Source organism: Falco naumanni, chromosome 4 (assembly GCF_017639655.2).
Source record: "Falco naumanni isolate bFalNau1 chromosome 4, bFalNau1.pat, whole genome shotgun sequence".
NCBI classification, from domain to species: domain Eukaryota; kingdom Metazoa; phylum Chordata; class Aves; order Falconiformes; family Falconidae; genus Falco; species Falco naumanni.
In genome coordinates this window covers 3,629,574-3,650,451 of record NC_054057.1, presented here as the reverse complement: position 1 = coordinate 3,650,451, position 20,878 = coordinate 3,629,574, and the positions used below count along the sequence as shown (strand labels likewise).

At 38.5% G+C, this 20,878-nt stretch overlaps 1 protein-coding gene across 1 annotated transcript in view; it reads left to right on the top strand.

The window, feature by feature from the left end:
• Positions 1–20,855, top strand: part of CMTM8 (CKLF like MARVEL transmembrane domain containing 8) — a 39,103-nt gene extending 18,248 nt beyond the window's left edge. Inside the window, exons 2-4 of the mRNA XM_040589424.1 lie at positions 10,728–10,901; positions 15,146–15,262; positions 17,844–20,855. Of these exons, the coding sequence (XP_040445358.1) occupies positions 10,728–10,901; positions 15,146–15,262; positions 17,844–17,927 (375 nt within the window). The 3' untranslated portion in view covers positions 17,928–20,855. The remainder of the gene's footprint in view (positions 1–10,727; positions 10,902–15,145; positions 15,263–17,843) is intronic.
• The last annotated feature ends 23 nt before the right edge of the window (positions 20,856–20,878 follow it).

The window sequence follows — 20,878 nt, the reverse complement described above, 5'->3', positions numbered from 1 at the left end:
GCACGTAATTTTGTAGTATAAAGATCTTTTAAAATTGAAATCCGAGAAATCATATAGCATTGTATGAATTTGTTGATAGGTCTCATCACAAATCAACTCAATAAATAACCTCTGCATTTCATGTGGGTCATATAGGATGTATTTTTGTTTCTCTACTGCCTGTACAGGGACAGGATTGTTTAGAGGGCCAACTTGTGAATGTCATTTCTTGAAGAAATCAGCTACTTTACTCGGAGCTCCAAAATGCATTAATATTTGAATGTTAAATACAAAACCATTTAACTTTGTATCACCTGTCTTGATGATTTATAACCAAGCTTTTGAAAAGAAAAAATGATTAGATTATTTGCTAGTTTTAAATCAGAAGGTGTTTGAACCAAATCTTCCAAGTTTTTTCCCCCAAGAAACACCACCTCTGGAGGCTGCACAAAACAACCATTAGAAAACAAAGAAATATGTACCCTGTGCCGTGTGTGTCTGTGTGACTATTTTGCTTTGTAATTTTTGTCTGTTTTATAATTCATACTTGAAAACAGCATTAAGTGAAAATTTCCTCAGAAAGTAACTGAAAAGACAGATCTAAGGGATCTAATATTCTATTACATTTTTTTCACTGCTGAAGAGTAAAACGTAGCAGGAATTTCAGTAATTCCCTCCTTCATGTTACCACGATGTTTGCTGTAGCAGAACCACTTCTCCCAACTCTGTTAGGAATCTGTGGACAGTGAATTTTAAATCAACAGCACTGCTGCGCAACAGCAAGGTGTTTCTTTTGGGGAGCTGCTAGGTGGTGGGAGTAATCCCTGCTGCAGCCAGGTCTTGCTGAAGTGGAAGGAAAAGGGAGCAGCAGCATTCCTTTTACTCGCATCCGTCTTGATCCTTAGATAAGAGGCCAGGCGTCTCCTTGCGTTGAGGTCACATTTAGAGATTAAGCACCGTGGAGGTCATTGCCTTCCAACTGAGTGCCCTTCCGGAAAGGTAAGTGCTTTTTAGGACAAGCTGTTTGTCTTTGGTAGCACTTCGCACCACCCCTCTTTATTTTTCTATTAAACTGTGGCCCCGATGGAGCCAATGATAACAGTAGCCAGTGCATTTCCAGCGAGCTGCAGCAGCTCTGAGCGTGACTGACCTGGAATGGGTTTGTTGCACAGCATTCTGCATAAAAAAGTACTTTAGTGGAATAATAGAACATTATGGGCAAAGATCAGGCTGGATTTTCTGCTGCAGCTGTGTAGATTAAATGATGGGTAGCACTGTCTTAGCAAGGGTGCATAAGTTAATATATGCATAGTGCACAGTAACCTATATAAATGTCTCGTGTGTGCAGATCCTCAGGCAAAACACAAGCATTAATTTAGAATTTACAGGCATCAGTAAACAGTAGTGTGCTCCTGAATGCAGCCCTCAAACCTTAAAGCATTTAATGTGGAAAGTGCCCTGGGACAAGGACCAATTTTTATGCTTTGTACACATTTTAATGATCTGTTAATGATCAACCACTGCTCTGCAAAGAAGATAGATTTTATGATGATATAATTCAAGCCAGCTTCTTCACCGCTGCTTGAGATTATTCCTCATAATTGTACTTTAGAACAAATGGTATATTGATGCGGCATGTAGCCATCCCATCCTATTCTATCAACACTTTTGCAGCCTTCAGTACTCGATTGTCAGGGTCCCCTGCAGGAAAGTAGGGCAAATTAAAACCAGAAGTTACTAACAGTGGTTGGAATGGATCTGGTCAGTGGTCTGTTGGGTCTGGTATTCAGTCTCTGATAATGACTGATAACTGAAAACTTAGGGAGGAATGTGAGAAGGAGCACATACAGCAAGATTATTCTCTGCTGTAGTTTTCTAGCTTCTAGCAAACTGCACACTTTGGAATTCCCAGAGCTGAAGGTTGCATCTTGTCTATTGTTTATATAGGCAATATATACAGACAGGGCTGACCTGTCTTTCAGGAGTGTGTATGATGCTTTCTGTGGCAATGAATTCTGTGATTTGGTTATGTATTGGTTTTTTCCTTCTTGACTTTTTTTTTTTAATACCACTTACTTCTCTCTGGTTTTCAACTTTCTGCCTGATAATTTAGCTGGATGCGTGTGTTACGATTCCTAATCCAGTCCTTGTTCCCTTCTTCATGCTACTTGCCATTCTGCAGACTTCTGTATTATCCTCCTTCAGTCTTCGATAGACTGAAGGAATAGATTCATCTGTTTTCCAACTTTAACTTACTTTTTGTGCAGGAGCCCTTCTCTGTGCCTTGCATAATCCAGCTGAATAATGTTAGAAATGGGAAAGGGATGAACAAAATATATTCAGTGCATGGGTACGCCATTGATTTATAAAGCACTGTGATATGTTCTGTTTGGTGGGTTTTTTTATTATTTTATTCCTTTCCTAACAGTTTCTAATTTTCCATTGTGACATTTTAGGTCACATGGAACAAAATTTACAACCCAAACACAGTATTATTTCTTGTTTGCCTTCTGAATATTCATTACCCTACCTCTAGTTATTTTTTCAGACAAAACTTGCTGAGAAACTGTAAGAAATAAACTCTTTTGTAATAATGTCACAGTTTTGATGGGAGATGGGGTGGTCTGTGTTTTCCAGAAAACATCTCTTGCTTCTTTAATTTACGCTACCTCCTTTTGGTCTGCGTTACTTGTATTAGCTCTGGTCTCACACATTCCATGCATATTTCTCAGGTGAAGCAACACTTGAGTATTGTAATACACTACTGGAACGGACAGTATGGTTTCCTTACTCTCTCCTACCCCCAAGCTGTTTTTCTCAGCTGTCAGTTGCAGGGAGCTGGAGCGTCGTATCGCAGAAGATTCATGCATGAGTTGCAGTGCAGTCAGTGGAGTCAACAGTGAAGGCTAGAGGAGTACCATTGTGATTCATTCATTTTAGTAGGCAGTAGATTCCTTAAGGTAACATGAAATTGGGGGTTGCTACTGCATTTTGCTCAGGTACTATTGTCTTTATGCCTAGGCAGCACTGCAGTGTGGCAATACCCATCCTGATCAGAAAAATAAGTTTCCTGCTTGCATGCCAGCCACTGATTGCCTCCCTCTGTCTGCTCTTCCCAATGAGACTTTATATTTTCTTGGGCACTCCTGCAAACTGGCTCTGCCTCTCAGTGTGAATCCTTTCGTAAGTGCAAGCCGATACCCTTATTTACGCATGACGTGGCCAGTTCAGTGCATCCTTGCTACATGGCTGATCTGGATCATGAGTGTCAGGTCTGAACATCAGGACTAGCCCTCCTTTACTGGCTCAGGTGTAAGGAGGTCTGGTCCCCAGTTTTTTAGGTGAAGGCACTCTTGGACTCTTGCCTGGGGAACTGGGGGATGTGTGGGAGGACTTCCCTGCTCTGTGGAGCTGTGGGAAAGGCACTGGATATGTGTCAGCTGTTGGGCTGAATTCTCACTCCAGAATAGGTGTACTCCCTATTGAATGAAATGTCTGCCAGCAGGCCTTGACTATTTTCCAGCCTGGGTCAGGAGGTTTTACTGTGTGGCTTGTAATAGGATTTGGACTAAATTCTTGAGTAAGATAGTTCACTCTTTAGTGAAGATGTACTTCTGGAGCATAGCTGCTTCCAATAGTTTTCTTAGGAAATCTGGTCTAAAAACTGGGGTGGGGAGTGGCGGGGGCAGAGTTTTTTCAAGTGATGTTTAGTATTGCCAGTATTTTGAGCCCTTGCATTTGCATTTGGTCTGGTGCTGCCATGGAGCCAATAGCATGACAGAAAGTTTGAAGACTTGTGGGAAGATTCAACACTGAAACTGGTTGCTTGAAAATAACTTAAAAGGTATTCAGATAATTTTTAGAAATACTGTGAAAGTAAGAAGAGACTGAATTTTGCACAATTTTATTACAAATAGGAATGTTTTCAAAGGTAGGAGAGACTTGAGATCTGTAGCTGCTGCTCAGTTTGGTACTAAGAGTTGTACTGTATTAATGATAAAATACTTTATTGTATATCCGTTATGACCACTGGCATTTTTTTGTGAGCACTGTGGATTTTTAGATTTTGCTAGGAAGGCAAAGCACTGAAAAGTTTCAGCAAAAACACTAGCCTTTTCTTTTATTTGGTGTACAACCTGCAAAAACGTGCAGAATTCAAAGGATGTTTTCCCTGCATGTATGTAGAGTCAGAGTTCTCTTCTGCAGGATTGTCTCACCAGGCGAATGGGCAGGGTGAATCACGAAGCTTTCCTCCACCGAGGAGCTCTTGGCAAAATCAATGCTTCCAATGGCTGGTGACACCGAATGCTTGTGAAGTACAGTACTGTCAGTAGGGGGGGGGGGGGGGGCGGTCGTATTGGCTGGTGTCAACTCATTGTAATGTTCTGTGTTAAAAGTATTGGGAATGGGAAAGAGATGCAGTAGGCTAAGGCAGTGTATTGAATAGATCGTTGCAGAGTACGTTAACACGGACCTTGACATTTCAAAGATACTTAAGCAAGGATCCCATCTCTCTAAAACATGTAGCTGAAAGATGTTTTTGATTTTCCTTGTGTTTGTATCTTTAGTCAGTGTTAATAGAAGTCTTTGATTTCTGAATCAAACTGGATCCTTCCAGTTTTAAAAGCTAAGTTTTTAAAATATTTTTAGCAACTTTTTTTTTCTGACTGCAGCACAAACAAGATTTTTATGCTTTGTAATTTGGTCTGGGCTGATACTTGATTTATCTAGTACTTGCAGGCTTTTACCTTACTTTTTCTTAGGCATTTTTCCTCCATGGACATTAAAATACAGTTTTCTAAATAGTGGGGAAGAATTTTGTGGTTTTGTTTATTTTGTTTTGTTTTTATTTGCTTTTGGTGGAGTTTGTTTTGGTTTTGTTGTTATAAGTAAAACAATAAATACTCCTCATTTCCAGTAGTTTGTGGAAAACCCTACATTTGATGTTACTGTTATACCCAGTATGGAATTGAACCTGTCAAAGTTGATTTGCGCAGACACTCTAACTTAGCATAACCCTTGTGAAAGATTTCTTTATATGTATCGCTTATATCGAGCATTCCCTTTCAATCTGCAGGGGTTTGGCACCGTATACAAATTGCCCCTTCGATGTTTCTGCTGGGCAGCTGAAGTCTGCCCAACTGCCCCCGTCTAAAGCAGCTTCCTAAAACCAGCAATGATTGTGCTCTCTCTAGTGGCAGAAGGGGAATTGTTGCATGTTGCTTCATAGATCCTTTACGAGAGCACAAAACCTCTGATTTAAAGACGTTGTTTAAGTGCACTGCAAACATTTACTCCACTTCCAGCCATAGCTGCAAGGAAAAAATAATCATTCTGTACCTGTCAAATGTAAGACGATTAAATCTGCCTGTTCTTACGACTGACTGTCCTGGGCTTGTCTTACAGGGACAATAGAGGAGGAATGCCCTTTTTTTTTCCTCTCCTTTTTTTTTTCTCTTTAAATACAATCCCACCCATCCACCCACCCCGGTAATGATTCACATTATAAGATTCTGCGTTTTGGTGTGTGATCCATCTCATGTCAGGTCTGGAAGAATGTTTGTTAATCTTACCAAATGCTTACAAATCCACAAGGGGTGGTTGACTAATCAACATAAAATAAGGGGAGCCCTGTAGTGCTGAACTGCAAGTTTTGCTGCCCTCGGGGATCCTCGCTTACCGTCTTAGTGCCTGATGCATCTCCAACCTTGTCTTCCCGAAAGCCATGAAAGGTGAGATAACAAACTAGGGAGCAGGCATGAGAAATGCTCATCTTCTCACTGCCCACAGGAGATTCCATGGGGGTTTTTTTGCCTGCAGGGAGTTGCCAAGGGAAGAAAAGGTTGGAGGCCGAGACATTCATAGACTGCTTGTACTGCTGCTGAGGTAACTTCTAACTCGTGATTTAGTGGTGAAATAATGATGTGCAGTAATTTAGAATGGTCTTTTTTTCTACTAGTTGTAAATTTCCTTTCTTGGGAAGGAGAAGCAAGATGTCATGCTTTCCACTTGCTGGATTCTGTCCATGTTTAGGTGGCTTGAATACAGGAGACAACTGTTGCTGCAGGTGCTGAACTCTTCTAGTCTCCTGCAATCATTTCCATCTGTGCCAGCAGCAACTCTGCATAAATCCTACAGTAGTTACGCATACAGAGAACTGAAACAGTCCTATGAAGCATCTCTAGGTTAAAGAATAGGAAAAGCTTTAGGCAAACATGCCAGGTAGTTGGGGTTTTTTGTTGTTTTGGTGTGAGTTTTTTATTTCATGAAACTGGATGAGCCTTGGGGTTTCCTCCCTGTCAATTCTGCCACAATGAGATTCTTTCTCCTTTGAAAGGGATGCATAAACGTTTTTAACTGTGTGGCAAGGTTAACCAGTAAAGATGAATGCTACAGAGTTTGTAATGCTTGTGTCACTGGAGAGGAGTCACAGGTTATGTAAATACAGTTTGCAAGTACAAATTCAGTTCTGCAGTTTTTAAGCTGCTTCAGAAAGCAAAACTGGATACTCAGATTCAAACTCACATCTGTTTTCATACCCACTGACCTGTAAGGGGACATGAGACAAGGTGTCTCATCTACTAGGCAACAAAGTATTTTTTTTTAAGTAACTAAATAGTCAGATGTTTTTGAAATTCTTGGCACTGTGGAAAAATTATGGCACTTATTTAAGGGTTTGTATATGCAATTAAGCATCTAATCTTAAACCTGCACGCTCAATAATGTTGGATTTCGCTACAAAGTTATTTGTTTTTTTATGGTATCTGCCAACTGCTGAAGTATGCATTAGTACATTTGATATATTAATGTATTCTAGTAATGGAGATACCTGATCAAGCAGCAGCCAGACAACTGCGAAATAGATGTCTGAGGTGAAATCAGAGATTGCAGTAAACAAGGGCAAACTGCTTGCCTTTATCATGTGCTGGCAAGTGAAATCCTTATCTCCCATTTGACTTGAAAAACTGGACCCAGTTGGTGGAGCCCTTAGAATCTTAGGACCTAGCACCCCCTCTCATTGACTACCACGTGCATTATTTTCTTCATTCTTGATGCTTTTTCCTTCCTTTCTTAGAGTGATTTTTGACAGGATTCTGGTATGTTCCTGTCATTCTAAATAAGCATATTTTGACTTGCTCATAAATTAAAATATAATACTTAGCTATTACTAATACACTTCAGCATACCTGGTTATAATGAGATAGAGGCCTTTCCCAGTTACTTTCTCCCTTGTCTTTCAGCTGACCTGAAGCACTGAAGGTAGCTGTGTACTTTCTACATGCTGAATTACTATGGGCGCTCCCCAGGTGTTGCAGTTGCTGGTCTCTGCTTTACGGTATCACATACTTATTACTCACTTGCCAGGTTCTGTACACTGGATGCTCATTGAGATGGCATTTGAATATAGTCCAGTTATTCCCAGTGGGGAGGTTTGTTACCAAATCAGCAGGAAAAGTCATTCGCTGCTCCAGCAGATGCACAAGTGTCATCCAGTTTGAACTGATCTGTTGAGCAGGAAACTGTAACGTAAGGGACAGTCAGAATATTATGAGACAGGCTTTTAACACTGCAGAAGCTATCCCAGTGTTAATATGCTGAGAAGACAAGCTAATCACAGAAAACTTGTCTAGATGTCTATGTTCCTTTGACTCCTTAGTTACTTTGTGGATGCTGACAGCCAGTGTGAACGTTAAATCAATTTATTGCGTATGTTTACATATGCAATAAAACCATTTGCCATATCATTTAACTGCACACAGTGAATAGTTTACTATGAGCTGATCTGGCCTTTTCAGGTCTAATCAAGAAATCTGAAATATTATTTCAGCCTGTCAGCTCCAGTAATATGCAGTAAGAGTGTCTGGATCTAACTGAAAATGTCAGATGCACTTTAATATGCAACCCTTCAAAGTTATGATGCATACGAACCAAGAACTAGTTAAGAATATAAATCTGTAATATCTGTGGCGCATCTCAATTGCTTAGATAAATTGTTCTGCCATTGATATGGACTAGCTAAAAATATTCATTGAAAGCAATTCTTTGGAATACATGTAAGAAGTACAGCCACTTAAATATTTAAAATTAAATTGAAAGAGGGGTAATAATGCCAGGTTAGAATGTTACTGGAAATAGCAGTGACCAGCGAGGATACCAGTGCAGTAGTTAATGTCTTGCTAGCTTTGTTGTCTGGTAATGTAAGATCAGTGGTCTCATGTAACCTCAAAATTTTCCTTTTTAATGTTACTAATTCACTGCTTGTGACCAGATATAATCCATTATATAAGCTGAGGTGTCCTTATCAACCTTATTCGTGTTTAATGTAGTATTAAGCATTTCTCATAGTCTTGTGCTTTTTATGAGAAAGTTTACTTTTATTTTTAAAAGCTTTCTAAAAACCAGCACTGTTGTCAGTAGGCTATAGTGTTTAATGATTTATAATGTCTTTGTTTTCTTTGTCTCATCTTTGACGTTTCTGTTCTTGGTATTTTACTAGATGTTGATATCTAGGATAAATCTGTCCTTAATAATTATTTATCAAGCACGAGACCAGTTATTCATTGGTATAATTTCTGAATTATGAATTTAAATTTGGTTTAAAGTGGATGGAAACAACGAAAAGCAACTTTGTATCCTAAGAAAATGGTATTTTGTTAGCTAAACAGTCTATCAAGATTGTTGAATCTTAAAGCTGTTGGAACACTGGAACTGAGTTGGTTTTCAATCTAATCATGGGTAGTTCATGCAATTTGAGGCATTATTAACTGAATTGCTAAATGTTGTTGGAACTAGAATTTAAATGAACTACGAGAAGCATTGCTGAACTGGTAACTTTGCATTTAAGAATAGTGTATGTTTAAACTACCCAGTTAACGCTATTGGAACTGTTCTTGTGAGGCAATACTGCCCTCCCCTGGCATGCTGTGGAAAGTAGGAATTTTTATCCCAGTCTGAGCAAGTTCTAGGGCTTCCTGTTAAGAGAGAAAATCCTGAATTGGTGAAAACGGTGGAAAAATACTCTTAGAAAGACCATTATGTGCCTTCTCTATTACAAGACCCAAAAAAAGGAAAAGTGGAACAGACATTTGTGTGGTGTTTTTGCGGATGTGGATGAATGTACAGATAATGTACAGAAATATACTTTGAACGTGCAAGATAACAGAAGGCTGAATTAAGTTTGGGTGGCAGGAGGATGAATTGAAGGCAAAATAAACATATACCAGGACACTGCTGAAAGTTAGCAGGACCAATTACAATACACTTTTGTTTAACACTAGAGTTTTGTCATGTATGTAATATTTAGAGCTTTATCATTAATATTTACATACTCAGTTCTGCAATAGAAAAGTAAATGAGACCATGGACAACAACTTGCATGGGAATAGGATTAGCTTTTGCGCAAATGAAGCTATAGCAAGACTGTCATCTTCTGTCAGGAGCTATTGATTACAAAGATGCCACCGTAGGCTCAGGAAGTCCCTCCACTACACATTCCTGAGAGCTGAGGAAGGTAGTCCAAGGAAACATTAATATTGCATGATCTATTCTTAATATATTTCTTTGGACGTTTGTTATTAACCACTGCTGAAGACTAATATTGGGTTAGAAGGTTCTTTAGATTGTCCAGATATGGCTGTTGTCTGTTAAATAAGTGTGTTACTATGTGCTTTAATTTTGTCTTCCTTCAATTTCTTACTGCCAGGCAGTTTCACCATAGTCCATATAGCAGAAGGAGATAAGTCTTGTCTCAAATATAAGAATTTTAATTCCCACATCTGACTCCAGTAAAGTGTGTGTGGTGGGATTTGTATTTTCTGCTTTCTTGTTTTTAAGGAATAAAATAGCCCTTTATTTTCATAATTAAGATTTTTCTAATTGCTGGACAACTTGTGAAACACACAACTTTTCTTCCTGTGGCTTATATTTTGTTTGCTCCTCGTATCTCTTAATGCATTGGAGATCTCCTAACACTAGAGAAAACTGGAGAAGAGTATGTTAAAATCTTGGTTCATGTAATTCTTCATGTCTTAGATATGAACAGATTGCCAGATTCAAGATGAGAAGAAAGTTTTTTCCCCCCAGACTGGTTTGCTTGAGGACTTGGCTTGAGTGTGATTTCTTATCTACTACTCGGGATCAGGTCACTTGGGAGATGTTTTAAGAACAGTGGAATATAACATTCTGAACCTGACCCGCTCTGGTCCAGCAGCGTGTCACAGTGGTGGTGTCTGTTGATCTTTTGTTGACCTTTTATAATAAGGTCCCGGGAGTTGTTTTGTGCCTGCCAGTCCACAGGGCAGGTGGACTAGACCCCAGCTACTGAGTTTTCGTGACAGTGGCAGATGGGACCTGAAGATCCCAGTGGTCCTTCACAGGCTTCTGTTTCTAAAGTGACTTTGCTGACTGCAAAATATTTACCTTCATGCACATAAGCTAGTAGGCGAAAATAAGCAATCCTTTTGAGAGCTAGCTGTAAAACCACTACAAGTGTGGCTCCATAATAGTTAAAAGTAAGCTAAATCAACACTGAGATGCCTCATTCTACCTTTCGCTTTGTGACACCCTGCCACAGCAAAACGAGTTTTATATGTTCTTTATTGTTAGATTGGTATTCTGTCAGTGTAGCATCTCAACTCAGCTCATTAAGTGGTTATGTGAATGGCAGTGGTGGGGTTCCTTGAACTAGAACAAATGTATGAGGTCTAAGACTGTGTAACAGTTTTGTTTCTTCTCCATAACTTTTGCAGGTATTGGGGCTGCTGGTGTGGACCCTGATTGCTGGAACAGAATACTTTCTATATCCAGCTTTTGGCTGGGTGATGTTTGTAGCTGTGTTTTACTGGGTTCTCACAGTCTTCTTTCTGATCATCTACATGACTATGACGTACACCAGGATCCCCCAGGTGCCATGGACCACGGTGGTAAATATACCCATTGTTTGTTTTTTTCAGGTTTGCTGAGTTATGAAAAGAATAAAATATTGATGCATTCTGTAGATGTGGTTAACCAACAGTACTTGTGCTTTTTGCACATTTTTCCCTATTACTGTGTGGCTGTTTAACCTTCATGCTACCTAGACACTTCTAAAACACTTTTCCTGTGATGTTTCACTGTTTTGTTCAGCAGTTGATGTAGTGACTTGATTTTTAATAATGTCTGTGTGACTGATACTTATGCACAGTGGCCTCTTTTTCTCCCTTTAGTGATTACATCCCATGAAGAATATGTCTGTTGCTGCCTCTGAGCTAACAGACCTGGCCATATGGCTTAAACAGCAGAAATCCCTACCTGAATCAACACCATGAATTGGAAGTGGGACCCTGGCTCTTAAAACATGAGTCTTCGTCTGTTAAACTAAATGCAAAGATGGTTCAGAGGTAGCAACAGTCTGACAATCCATATATAGCCTACTGTGAAAATGATGCTGAAAATTAGTGTTATATATATGTAAAATATGTGCCATGTAATCCTTTGCTTTTAGCTCAAGACTTAATGGAAATCAGATAAACAGCTAATGTAATTACAGAAAAATTTCACAGGCACTTAAAATTCAGATCCAGTTTTTGTGGTTTGAACAAGCCTGGCTAGCTGTACCTCTCAACACTATATTTTTACATTATTTTTATAACAGGCTGGTGTACAGGGTAGCAGATCCTAAAAGTCATTGTCATCTCAGCCACCTGGCTATTTGTGGCCCATCCAGGAATGATTATAAATTTTAGCTTTGCATTTATCTGATACAGTGAGACACTGTTCTTTTTTCTTTTTTTCCACTAGATAAAAGTTATTGACAATAATTCTGTTATTTTTATGATAAAGCATATTTGACTTCTGTGTTGTAAACCACTTGTTATCAGCTATATCGTGTATGTGACCAAAATTGAATACTCTCTTTCTTTCACTCTTCCCATTTACTGCTGTTATAAATAGCTAGCTATAGCAATTACTAATAAGAACCACCAGGATCACATTCAGATAGCTTCTCTGTTTTCAAGTTTCATGACCAGCAATTACCATTAAGGATATAACAGTGCTATAGAAATGTTGTATTATTTCAGTTACAGCAGTAATGTGTCTGGGTCCATTTAAACGTGTGTTGGGGTTTTTTTTCCCCCCTCATTGCATTAGATGTATGTGAAGTACATTCAAAGGGAAGGCATCTTTGTATCCGTTTGGCTACAGCTTTAGTCATTAGCCCTCTTTTATCCGTTTAACACTTATTAGCAGACAACAACTGCACATAAATGAGTTGTCCCTGATCTATGTGGTAGGCAAGCTGGAGTATTTAATTTGTTTCTACTTCATATTGAATGTATTTCTTGCTCTGAGTTACAAACATATTGTAGATAAGATCACATAAATGTAGGTCCAAAAGGTAGGCTCCATTTATAGTAAAGGGTAATATGAAGAGAAAATCAATGCAAAATAAAAGATGCTTGCATTCCAGCTTGTTTTGCTGTAAGGTATTAAGAGAGCTGTTGGGAACAGCCTTTGAATTGGACTTCTGCCACTCCTGGCTGGCCAAGAGGAATGTTGGGTCTCTTCAGAGAGATGTTGTTAATGTCTTCATTCAAGGGAGCATGATGCACACACCTTTTTGAGTGAGGAAGCTTATGCCCACCATCCCCTTATTCTCTGAAGTATCCTGAATTTCAGTCTGTGCTAGTTATTGCTCTGCCTGTTTAGGCAACAGTTAGCTCAAATTGTGCCTATTGTATGCAGTCTCCAAAATTACATATGGACTTCTCTGTCATAAATTCACTTTTTGCAGGTTAAGCACATTACCAAATTGCTTAAGATGCAGTTACTTTTACTGCAAATTAACCCAAAGGATGTGCTTCAAAACTAACTCTCCTTAATAGTGCAAGTTCTTTGCTAAAACCATCAGTGGAAGCTTTTAAAATCTGGTAGATTTGAATTTAAGAAGCAGATGGTAATTTAGCATGAACCATTTGGTTTGAGTAATATATTGGCAGTAAAGGCCCAATCAGCTTGCATTGCATTCCATCTTCCCCAACAGTGTTATTTCCCAGAGCAGCACTTCTCAAAAATTATGTGCTTTTTTCTTTTCTACATGACAAGATACTGCAGGGATTTGTAGCTTTCCAGGGTAATTGAGTCTTTTTGGAACAGGAAATCTAAAAATAACAACAACAAATACTCTAGGCAATCAAATTTCAGAGTTTGAAAATCAGCGTTTTACCAAAGTTCACCTGAACCTGGCAATTGTTGGCATTTTATCCTAAAATCGACTGATACTTTATTACTGTAATGCCCAGATAAAACAAGAGAGGTGAGATCTGTAGATAGAGACCTTTTATCAGATCAACTGATAGAGGTGAGATGAACCCCACTCATTTATAAATGTATGAATTAAACACCAAGTGCCAGGCCTTGGACTCGATCTGAGTGCTGAGGCACTGCCGACAGTTCCCTGGGGAAAGGTGTTGTAGGTGGCTTTTTTCTAAGTGCCCTGAAGTTGCAAGGACTTGGGAACCACAGCAGGATGTACATGCCCTTCAGTATGCTCTGAAAACTGTAAGGCTTTTTGCATGGGAAATCTTATACAGGCAGTGGTGACCTGGACTGACATGTTGACAGATGACAGCACAGCACACTGCTCTCTGGAGGGGCTTCAGAAAGTGTGTGTCTGGGGAGTGGCTTCCCTCCAGAAAGTTTTGAACCCTGTGTGTCACGGGAGTGTGCGGCAGTGGGCCAGGCTCTACCAAGTCTGAAGAAAACTCTGCCAGAACCAAGCGTCCTGGAGATGGATGTGAGGAGCTTCCATACCAACCACTTCAAGCTGTTGATCTTCGCTTCGTTGCGCTGAGGGAGTTGCTGATGTGGATACAGTTGTTGTTGCTGCCTTCTGAACTTCTCCTGTTGGGCTGCACCTCTTTTTTTTTAGATTCTACCAGAGTTGGTGACTAGTGAATGAAATGGTGAATAATTGACTTACATTCCTAGCATCCGCTGGGTCACACCATGGAAATAAATAACTTGGAGCTGCACCAATATGGCATCATTTAGAGACAACTGCGCCAACAGTTAAGGGTTATGATATTTGTGTGACATGCTGGAGTGCGAACACGGGGCTGGAAGCTGAAGGCAGCAGATCATTTATAACACTAGGACCTGGACTAAATTGAGTTACCAATTCCTGCAGTTGTAACTAGGTGCAAATCATGTCATGGGTATTCCACTGGAACATGGCACCAGTGAACAAGAAGTGTGTTTCATGGCCAAATTCATATGCCTGAGACAAGTAGCAGGGTAGAGTTCTCGAAGATTTTTTTAAAAATAAGGATGATCTTCCTATATCCACAACCAAGTAGTGAGTAAAGAACACGGTATTAAAATTACATACTTTTAAAAAAAATCCTTATACCTTTTTATGCAAACCCCAAACAAACTGGTTTTGTTTATTCTCTGTAGTGTTATGCGAGACCAATGTTATCTGCTTTGCGTCTTTCTTAGTAATGAACGTAGATACCCTGAGACATAAACTCTGCTCCTTGGAAGAGACAATGCAGCATCTGCCATGGATGAGTCTAGGTGACCCACGTGGTCCGTTCAGACTGATCTTCTCCTTGGTTTTATCTGTTTCTTTCTCCTCTCAAAAGCAGGCAGAAGGGAAAGGTACTGAAAAATGGAAGAATACAACTGAAGAAAATACACCTTCTTTGTCTCCTTCAAAAGTGGAGGAAAAAAAAGTTTTAGAAGCTTTATAAATATTGTTCATATGCCATGAGTTACTGATTCCTACAGTGTATCTTTGTGTAGATGAGAAATGTAATCAAATTTCAGATTTGTTTTATTATTTTCACATAGTGTCATATTCTTACTGCTTAACACTTAGATCGTGATAACTGAACTGTATCCTTATTTTCACTTTTGGAAAGTCACAGCATACTAGCTTTTAGACTTTTCTGGATTTGGTGACAGAGAGAACAGTTTGTCCAAGATGTGCTTTAATGTTTATGAATCTTCAAAATAAGCAGTTAAATTATAATCTTACGGAGAGAAACTTGGAAGAAGGTAAAAATAGTTAAGGATCACATTTCTTGCGTACATTATATTTCAGAGGAGAGTTTTGTAGTGTTGGAATAGAAAATGGTAACAAAAGCATGTGCATGTCAATGAGTTATGTTTGGTTTTTCAACAGGGTCTGTGTTTTAATGGGAGTGCCTTTGTTTTGTACCTCATTGCTGCCATTGTGGATGCATCTTCAGTTACCAAAGAACTGGATAGTCACAATTACAACAGCTGGGCAGCTTCTTCAGTGAGTTCATTTTTTGTTTACATCAATTCTTTGTCCAGTGAAGTTATATCAAAAGAAGGTTTGCTGGAAGTGTGGGTTGAAATGCATGAGTTCTGGATTTTGAACAGCTGCAGACTGATACAGAAGCTCACACACGTAACCTATAGGTAGCTGTAATTTGGTTCATAGTTTTTGAAGATGACTAGAAATGCCACAAGGAGATGACAGTTATGTCAGATAAGGCTGTAATGCTTTTATGATCATGCTGCTTTTCCCCTCACCTGCCACCATGTGTTACTAGCTCTCTGGCAGAGGTTATAACCTGTGCATCAGAGTAGACAAAACAGATTGTGTGAGCACCAAGTCAGCTCAGTGCACTTGGACAACTTCAAGAATGTTTAAACTTGGCTAACTTTGCATGACTGTGAATCAGATGCATTTAGCTTTTTGTTGGCCGAGCCATATACACAGCACCTTTGGCAAGGTCCTGAAGTGGTAATGTCATTTCTACTGTGATCTTCCTGATACAGCCTCAGCTTTTTATAATCTTTCTTATGAGTTGGGTGGGCAATGCCTGAAAATCAACTTACCAGTGTTTTAAAGTGGGTACAATCATTAATTAGTTTCACATTACTGTCTTATTATTTAAATTTGGAAGTCCAAAGCAGTCAGTCAAAGTGGGTAAAAAATCTCTTTTTTTTTTTTTTTTTTTTTTAAAGAGCCTTGTCACTTTCTGAGTAGATGAATGCATTCTTTAGCTAAGGGAGTTGTAAAATAACTTTTTGCACTTTATGGCAACAGTAGTCAAATTCAATTGTATACAGTAATGCCTAATTACAGCTACTTTGCTGACTGTTCATGCTTCTGCAGTTGTCCTCTCAGCTTTATTCACAGATTGTGTCTTCTGTCTGAAGCTCATTATATATGGCCATGAACACAGAGACTTGAACACCTGCTCTGTTTTTGTCTTGGGGAATTGGATAGCTACGTCTCTGTCATTTCAGTGGTGTTCAGGGTCTTATCCCCTTGGCAGTTTGTAACTACCAATCTCTTACTCAGCCACTGCTGTTGACAGGAACTTTCTTGCTGCTAGATCAGCTTCCATGCTGATGCAGGTTTTATGCAAAATGCATGAATGCTCAGTGTCTCATGGGATGTTTGGAATCTCTTCTAATACCTCCTAATAGTGTTTATCTAATGCATTGTCTAAATAAACTATTAAATGTAGATTCTTGCTTTCTGAATCCATTAAGAGTTTCATGGATAGATGTTTGTGAGGATTTAGCAAATCATCCACAGTCATTCTCTGTTAGAAAGACTTTAGGTGGAGCTTTTATTTCATAAGAAACAACATTATTGGAAAAGAAGAATGCTACTCTTTTGTATTGTAATAATATTTTACCTCATCGTCTACAACTTTTGGTACCACAGATTAAATTTACATTAGACAAGACTCACCAAGATCCCTCAGTTTGAGGGTTTAGATTTACTGCCTATATGCATACTTAGTGCCCTGCTCTCAGAGCTGAAGTGCCTACTCAGGCTGATGAATATATAAGCAAGAAACATTGGTAGAATCATAAAACATTTTTAGGCTGGAAGGGCAATTGAATTGAAATTTCCCTTCTTGTAACTTGCATTTGTTCCCTCTTGTCCTATCATTGCTCACCTCTGAGAAAAGTAGTGTTAATCCTGTTTGCAGTGTCAGCTTTATTTGGTTCAGTTACCAGCGCAGAATATTCTGGTCTTTATCATGAGACCATTTTGAACATTGTCTATTTTGAACAACATGCAGTGATTAACAGGAACTTAACCACTGGCACTGAATTGGACTTTATCAGTACAACTGAAATAGTTCACAGCTGTTCTTTGGTTTCTGTGTACATATGCTGTACAACGCCACTGATACTGTGTAGTTTTAATCTTCAAATGTACAATAAATCTAGCCTGCTGTAGAAGGCTTATTCTGTAATCAATTTCTGACAAAGCAGTAATATCTTAGCGTGGTTGATGTAACAGTGACATGTTATTTGCAGCGAGGAATACCTCTATACATCAGTAGAGGACCTCTGGAATTGGTGACCTAATCAGTACTGCTGTTTGAAAACATGTCTGGGTCTACCTTTGAATCTTAAGTTTTCTCTGTAAACAAACTATTTTGATGCACGGTGTGCCGTACTGAGGTACGGGGTGGGCTGTAGGCAAATCCTGGAACAATAGTGCAGGAGTGTTAGCTAGAGCTCAGACTGTCCCATGCGCTGTCCATCCCTCAGTCTTTACCAGCAGTTGATGTTAAAAGCAGCAAGTATAGGACTGACAGGAGTCCATACTGAGTTCATACCGAGGCAGTACGATGTGGAATTATGAGCTGAAATATGCCGTGTTTTATATGCTTCTAGGCACATTATTGCTACGCATGATACAAGCTTGCTTACAGTGTTGTCTGTGATGACCTCGCAAGTACAAGGAGGTAGAAGAGTGCCATTTTAGTCAGCCTGTTATTCTCCTTTTTCCAAATCCCCTAACTTTTTTTCCTAGAACGGACAGTGGTCTCAAATATATTTTTTTTCCTAATATATTTTTTTTCCCCCTCTCTCTACAGTTCTTTGCCTTCGTGGTTACCTCCTGCTATGCTGGAAATACGTATTTTAGCTTTATATCTTGGCGATCGCGAACATTGCAGTAAATAATTTGTTAAAATGAATTCTGTAGTACAAAATATCTTGAGGATTATACTCGACAAAAGCTTGGAAGAGGAATCGAGGTCTTTTTGAACGTTTCTGTTAGAATTGACACAATATATTGTAAGCTGAGATTAAATGATTATTTATAATACAGTACCATCTTTAGAGACATCTAACACTGATTTTATACTGTATAATAAAATTTCATACTGTTTCTTTTAAAATTAACATGGTATTTTTCTAGGCATTGTATAGATGTTATTGCTAAAGCTTTAATAAATCTTACTAGGACAAGGTGCCAGTTTTGTAAATGTAACTTTTTAAATGTTACAGGTATACTTTTGATACTGAATGCTACAAAGCAAAGCTAAGATTGATATTCTCTCATTATTATGTACAAAAAGTGACATTGTGCAGAAAAAAACCACCCAAAACTTGAAAAATAAATAAAAAATGACCCAACTGTGCATGGTTTGTAAACTGGGAGTAGAAGGTTGCTTTTTAAATTTCTTTTTCAGAGTGAAATATATCTTGCTAAGAATTCTGATGATCCTGTCTGTTTGCTTGTCGTCACAGCTTCTCACAATCATGCGATTGCTTTTGGAACCTGTTACTGTAGGTCTGAAGCTCATTGAGGGAATGTTGTACCTGAAACGAATTATCTTAACAGGTTTCTCAATCCAGCAGGCTCCAAGGCATAAGGCTAGACTACAGTCCTTTAAGTGCTCAGTGTTTAGCCTATTGAGAATATCACAAAACACCTACTAAAGGTAATACATTTGGGTTGGGGAGAGGACGAGGACCGTGTTTTTCTCCCTTCTCCTCAGATTAGGCCATTAATCTGTCCTAGTTAAAATCTGGGCTTCTAAATCTTATTAAACGATATAAATGTTAAATCCATAGAATTGTCAAGATGCCAGTGCTAGAAACAAAGAATTTGCTCCTTCCTTTCCTGTCTGTTGGCATCATTTGTCAGTTGTTAGTTTAACAAATGAAGTTTTTAATTTTATGCTCATTTAAATCTCTTTGAGTCAAGCAGAAGTATGACAGAAGATTATGACCTTCAAAACAGATACTTTTGAAAATCACTTTCAAATACAAATTACCTAAGGAATTTTTTCCAGGAATTACGTGGAGAGTGTAAGGTCATGGTTATTTTGTGGTATTATTTAAAGTTTTCCTCATCTAAAACTACTGGTATATTTATTTTTTTTTTATTCCTGGGTTAAGAAAGTTTGGACTCTCTTCCAGTCTTCTAAAACTTGCTTAGAGGATTATATATGGTAGTAGAGAAATCTTACTGCTTAAAAAAACTTATTTATTTTCTCCCTGTAACTAAATGGTGTGTGCTTACTTATGTGCATGCCTGGGAGCAAAGAAGATGTATCAGCAGCCAGCTAATTCTGTTCTCTATCACATTGTGTTGTTCTTGATTATCTGTTGAAGTCACAGGGTTTCAGTGTAAGGGAAGCCAAGATATTATTTGAAAACCTATATTTGTCTGCAAGTTGCATCTGGCCTGCACAACAAAGGTCAGCCTGTCTGCTGCTTGCTAAAATTATCCAGTTGTGAGAAGGAAGAAGGGCTACCAACTATGCATTTATCTACACAGATAAAATGTGTCATTAAAATCCCATATGCTCTTTTCCATTGCTGGAAAAAAATCAAAGGGATAAAAATGATCCAAATGTCAACTGATAAAACATGACTAGAGATATAATCAGAATTAAAATCTCATCTGTGATTTCTCACTAATAAAAATGCTTTAGTAGTAAGAGGAATTCTTTCTTAAATGATACTTGATGTACCTATTTTAAGTTCAAAGAATGTGACTATGTTTGCACAAATGTTCCATGATTTTGTGGTAATTGCAATGATCTGGTCTAAAGTCATAACCCAGACAACTTTTGTGGATAGGGGTTGTAAGAGGAAGTAGGGCTGAGAGAGAGTAACACATTTCATACAGTTTACCAAAAACTGTTGTGGAAACTGTGTGTAACATGCCAGAATAAACTCTCTAACGAAGGACAAAACCACACTATTATCAGATAAAGAATGATTCTGGCAAAATACCTAGCACCTCTCTGAGTCTTCAGTGGTGATCCTCAAGGGAAGATATGTGAAATGGCTTCCAAAGGCAAATCTGTCAGTTGAATCCTTAATTCTGAATTTCAAAAAAATTACATACTAGGCAGAATTTACTTTATGCTTGGCCTTGCTTTCCCCCCCCCCTCCCCCAAATCTTAATTTACCTCCTTTGCTCTTTCCTTTTAGGAAGATAATTACCTTGCTTCCCATGATCTTTCTCATCTGTCTCATTTCTCTCATCTGTTGCCCAGGCACCAACTGTCTTGTTTTCCAAGTGTTCTGAATGAATATCTAGTTAAAATTGGATGAATCTGTACAAGCTGAGAATTACTTCTGAAGTTTACTCCTATTTCAGGCTTGGAAGAAAGACACAAGCAACCAAAAGGTTATCTGTTTCTTCCAGTGCATTAATTTTCAATACTGATTTGAAAGCTATCACTTACGCCTTTGTATATTCTAATATTGATAGAGAAGATAAAAGATGGGTGTGGTTTATCATATAACAATTAAAACAAGAGTTGTGGCTGCAGGTATTGCTTGGCTTTCATAAGACTGGAAGAAGCCTTCTTTAAAAGAACAACTGGTAAGTGATGAAATCCGTAGTGAAATTCTTAATACAGATATTTAGAATAAAACCCAAAATGCTAATCAACTTGCAAAATGAAGGTATTTGACAGTATAAATAACTTGTTTCAGACAAACAGTCTCTCAAAAATTTGTCACCCACATACATAAAGGTACCTGATGTCAACTTGCGGCCATCAAATTTCATTTATTAAGCAGTTGTCAGTACCTCTTATCATCATTATACATGGTGCACTTAAGATGAAGTAAATAGCATGAGAACTGTAATAAAAACTTCACA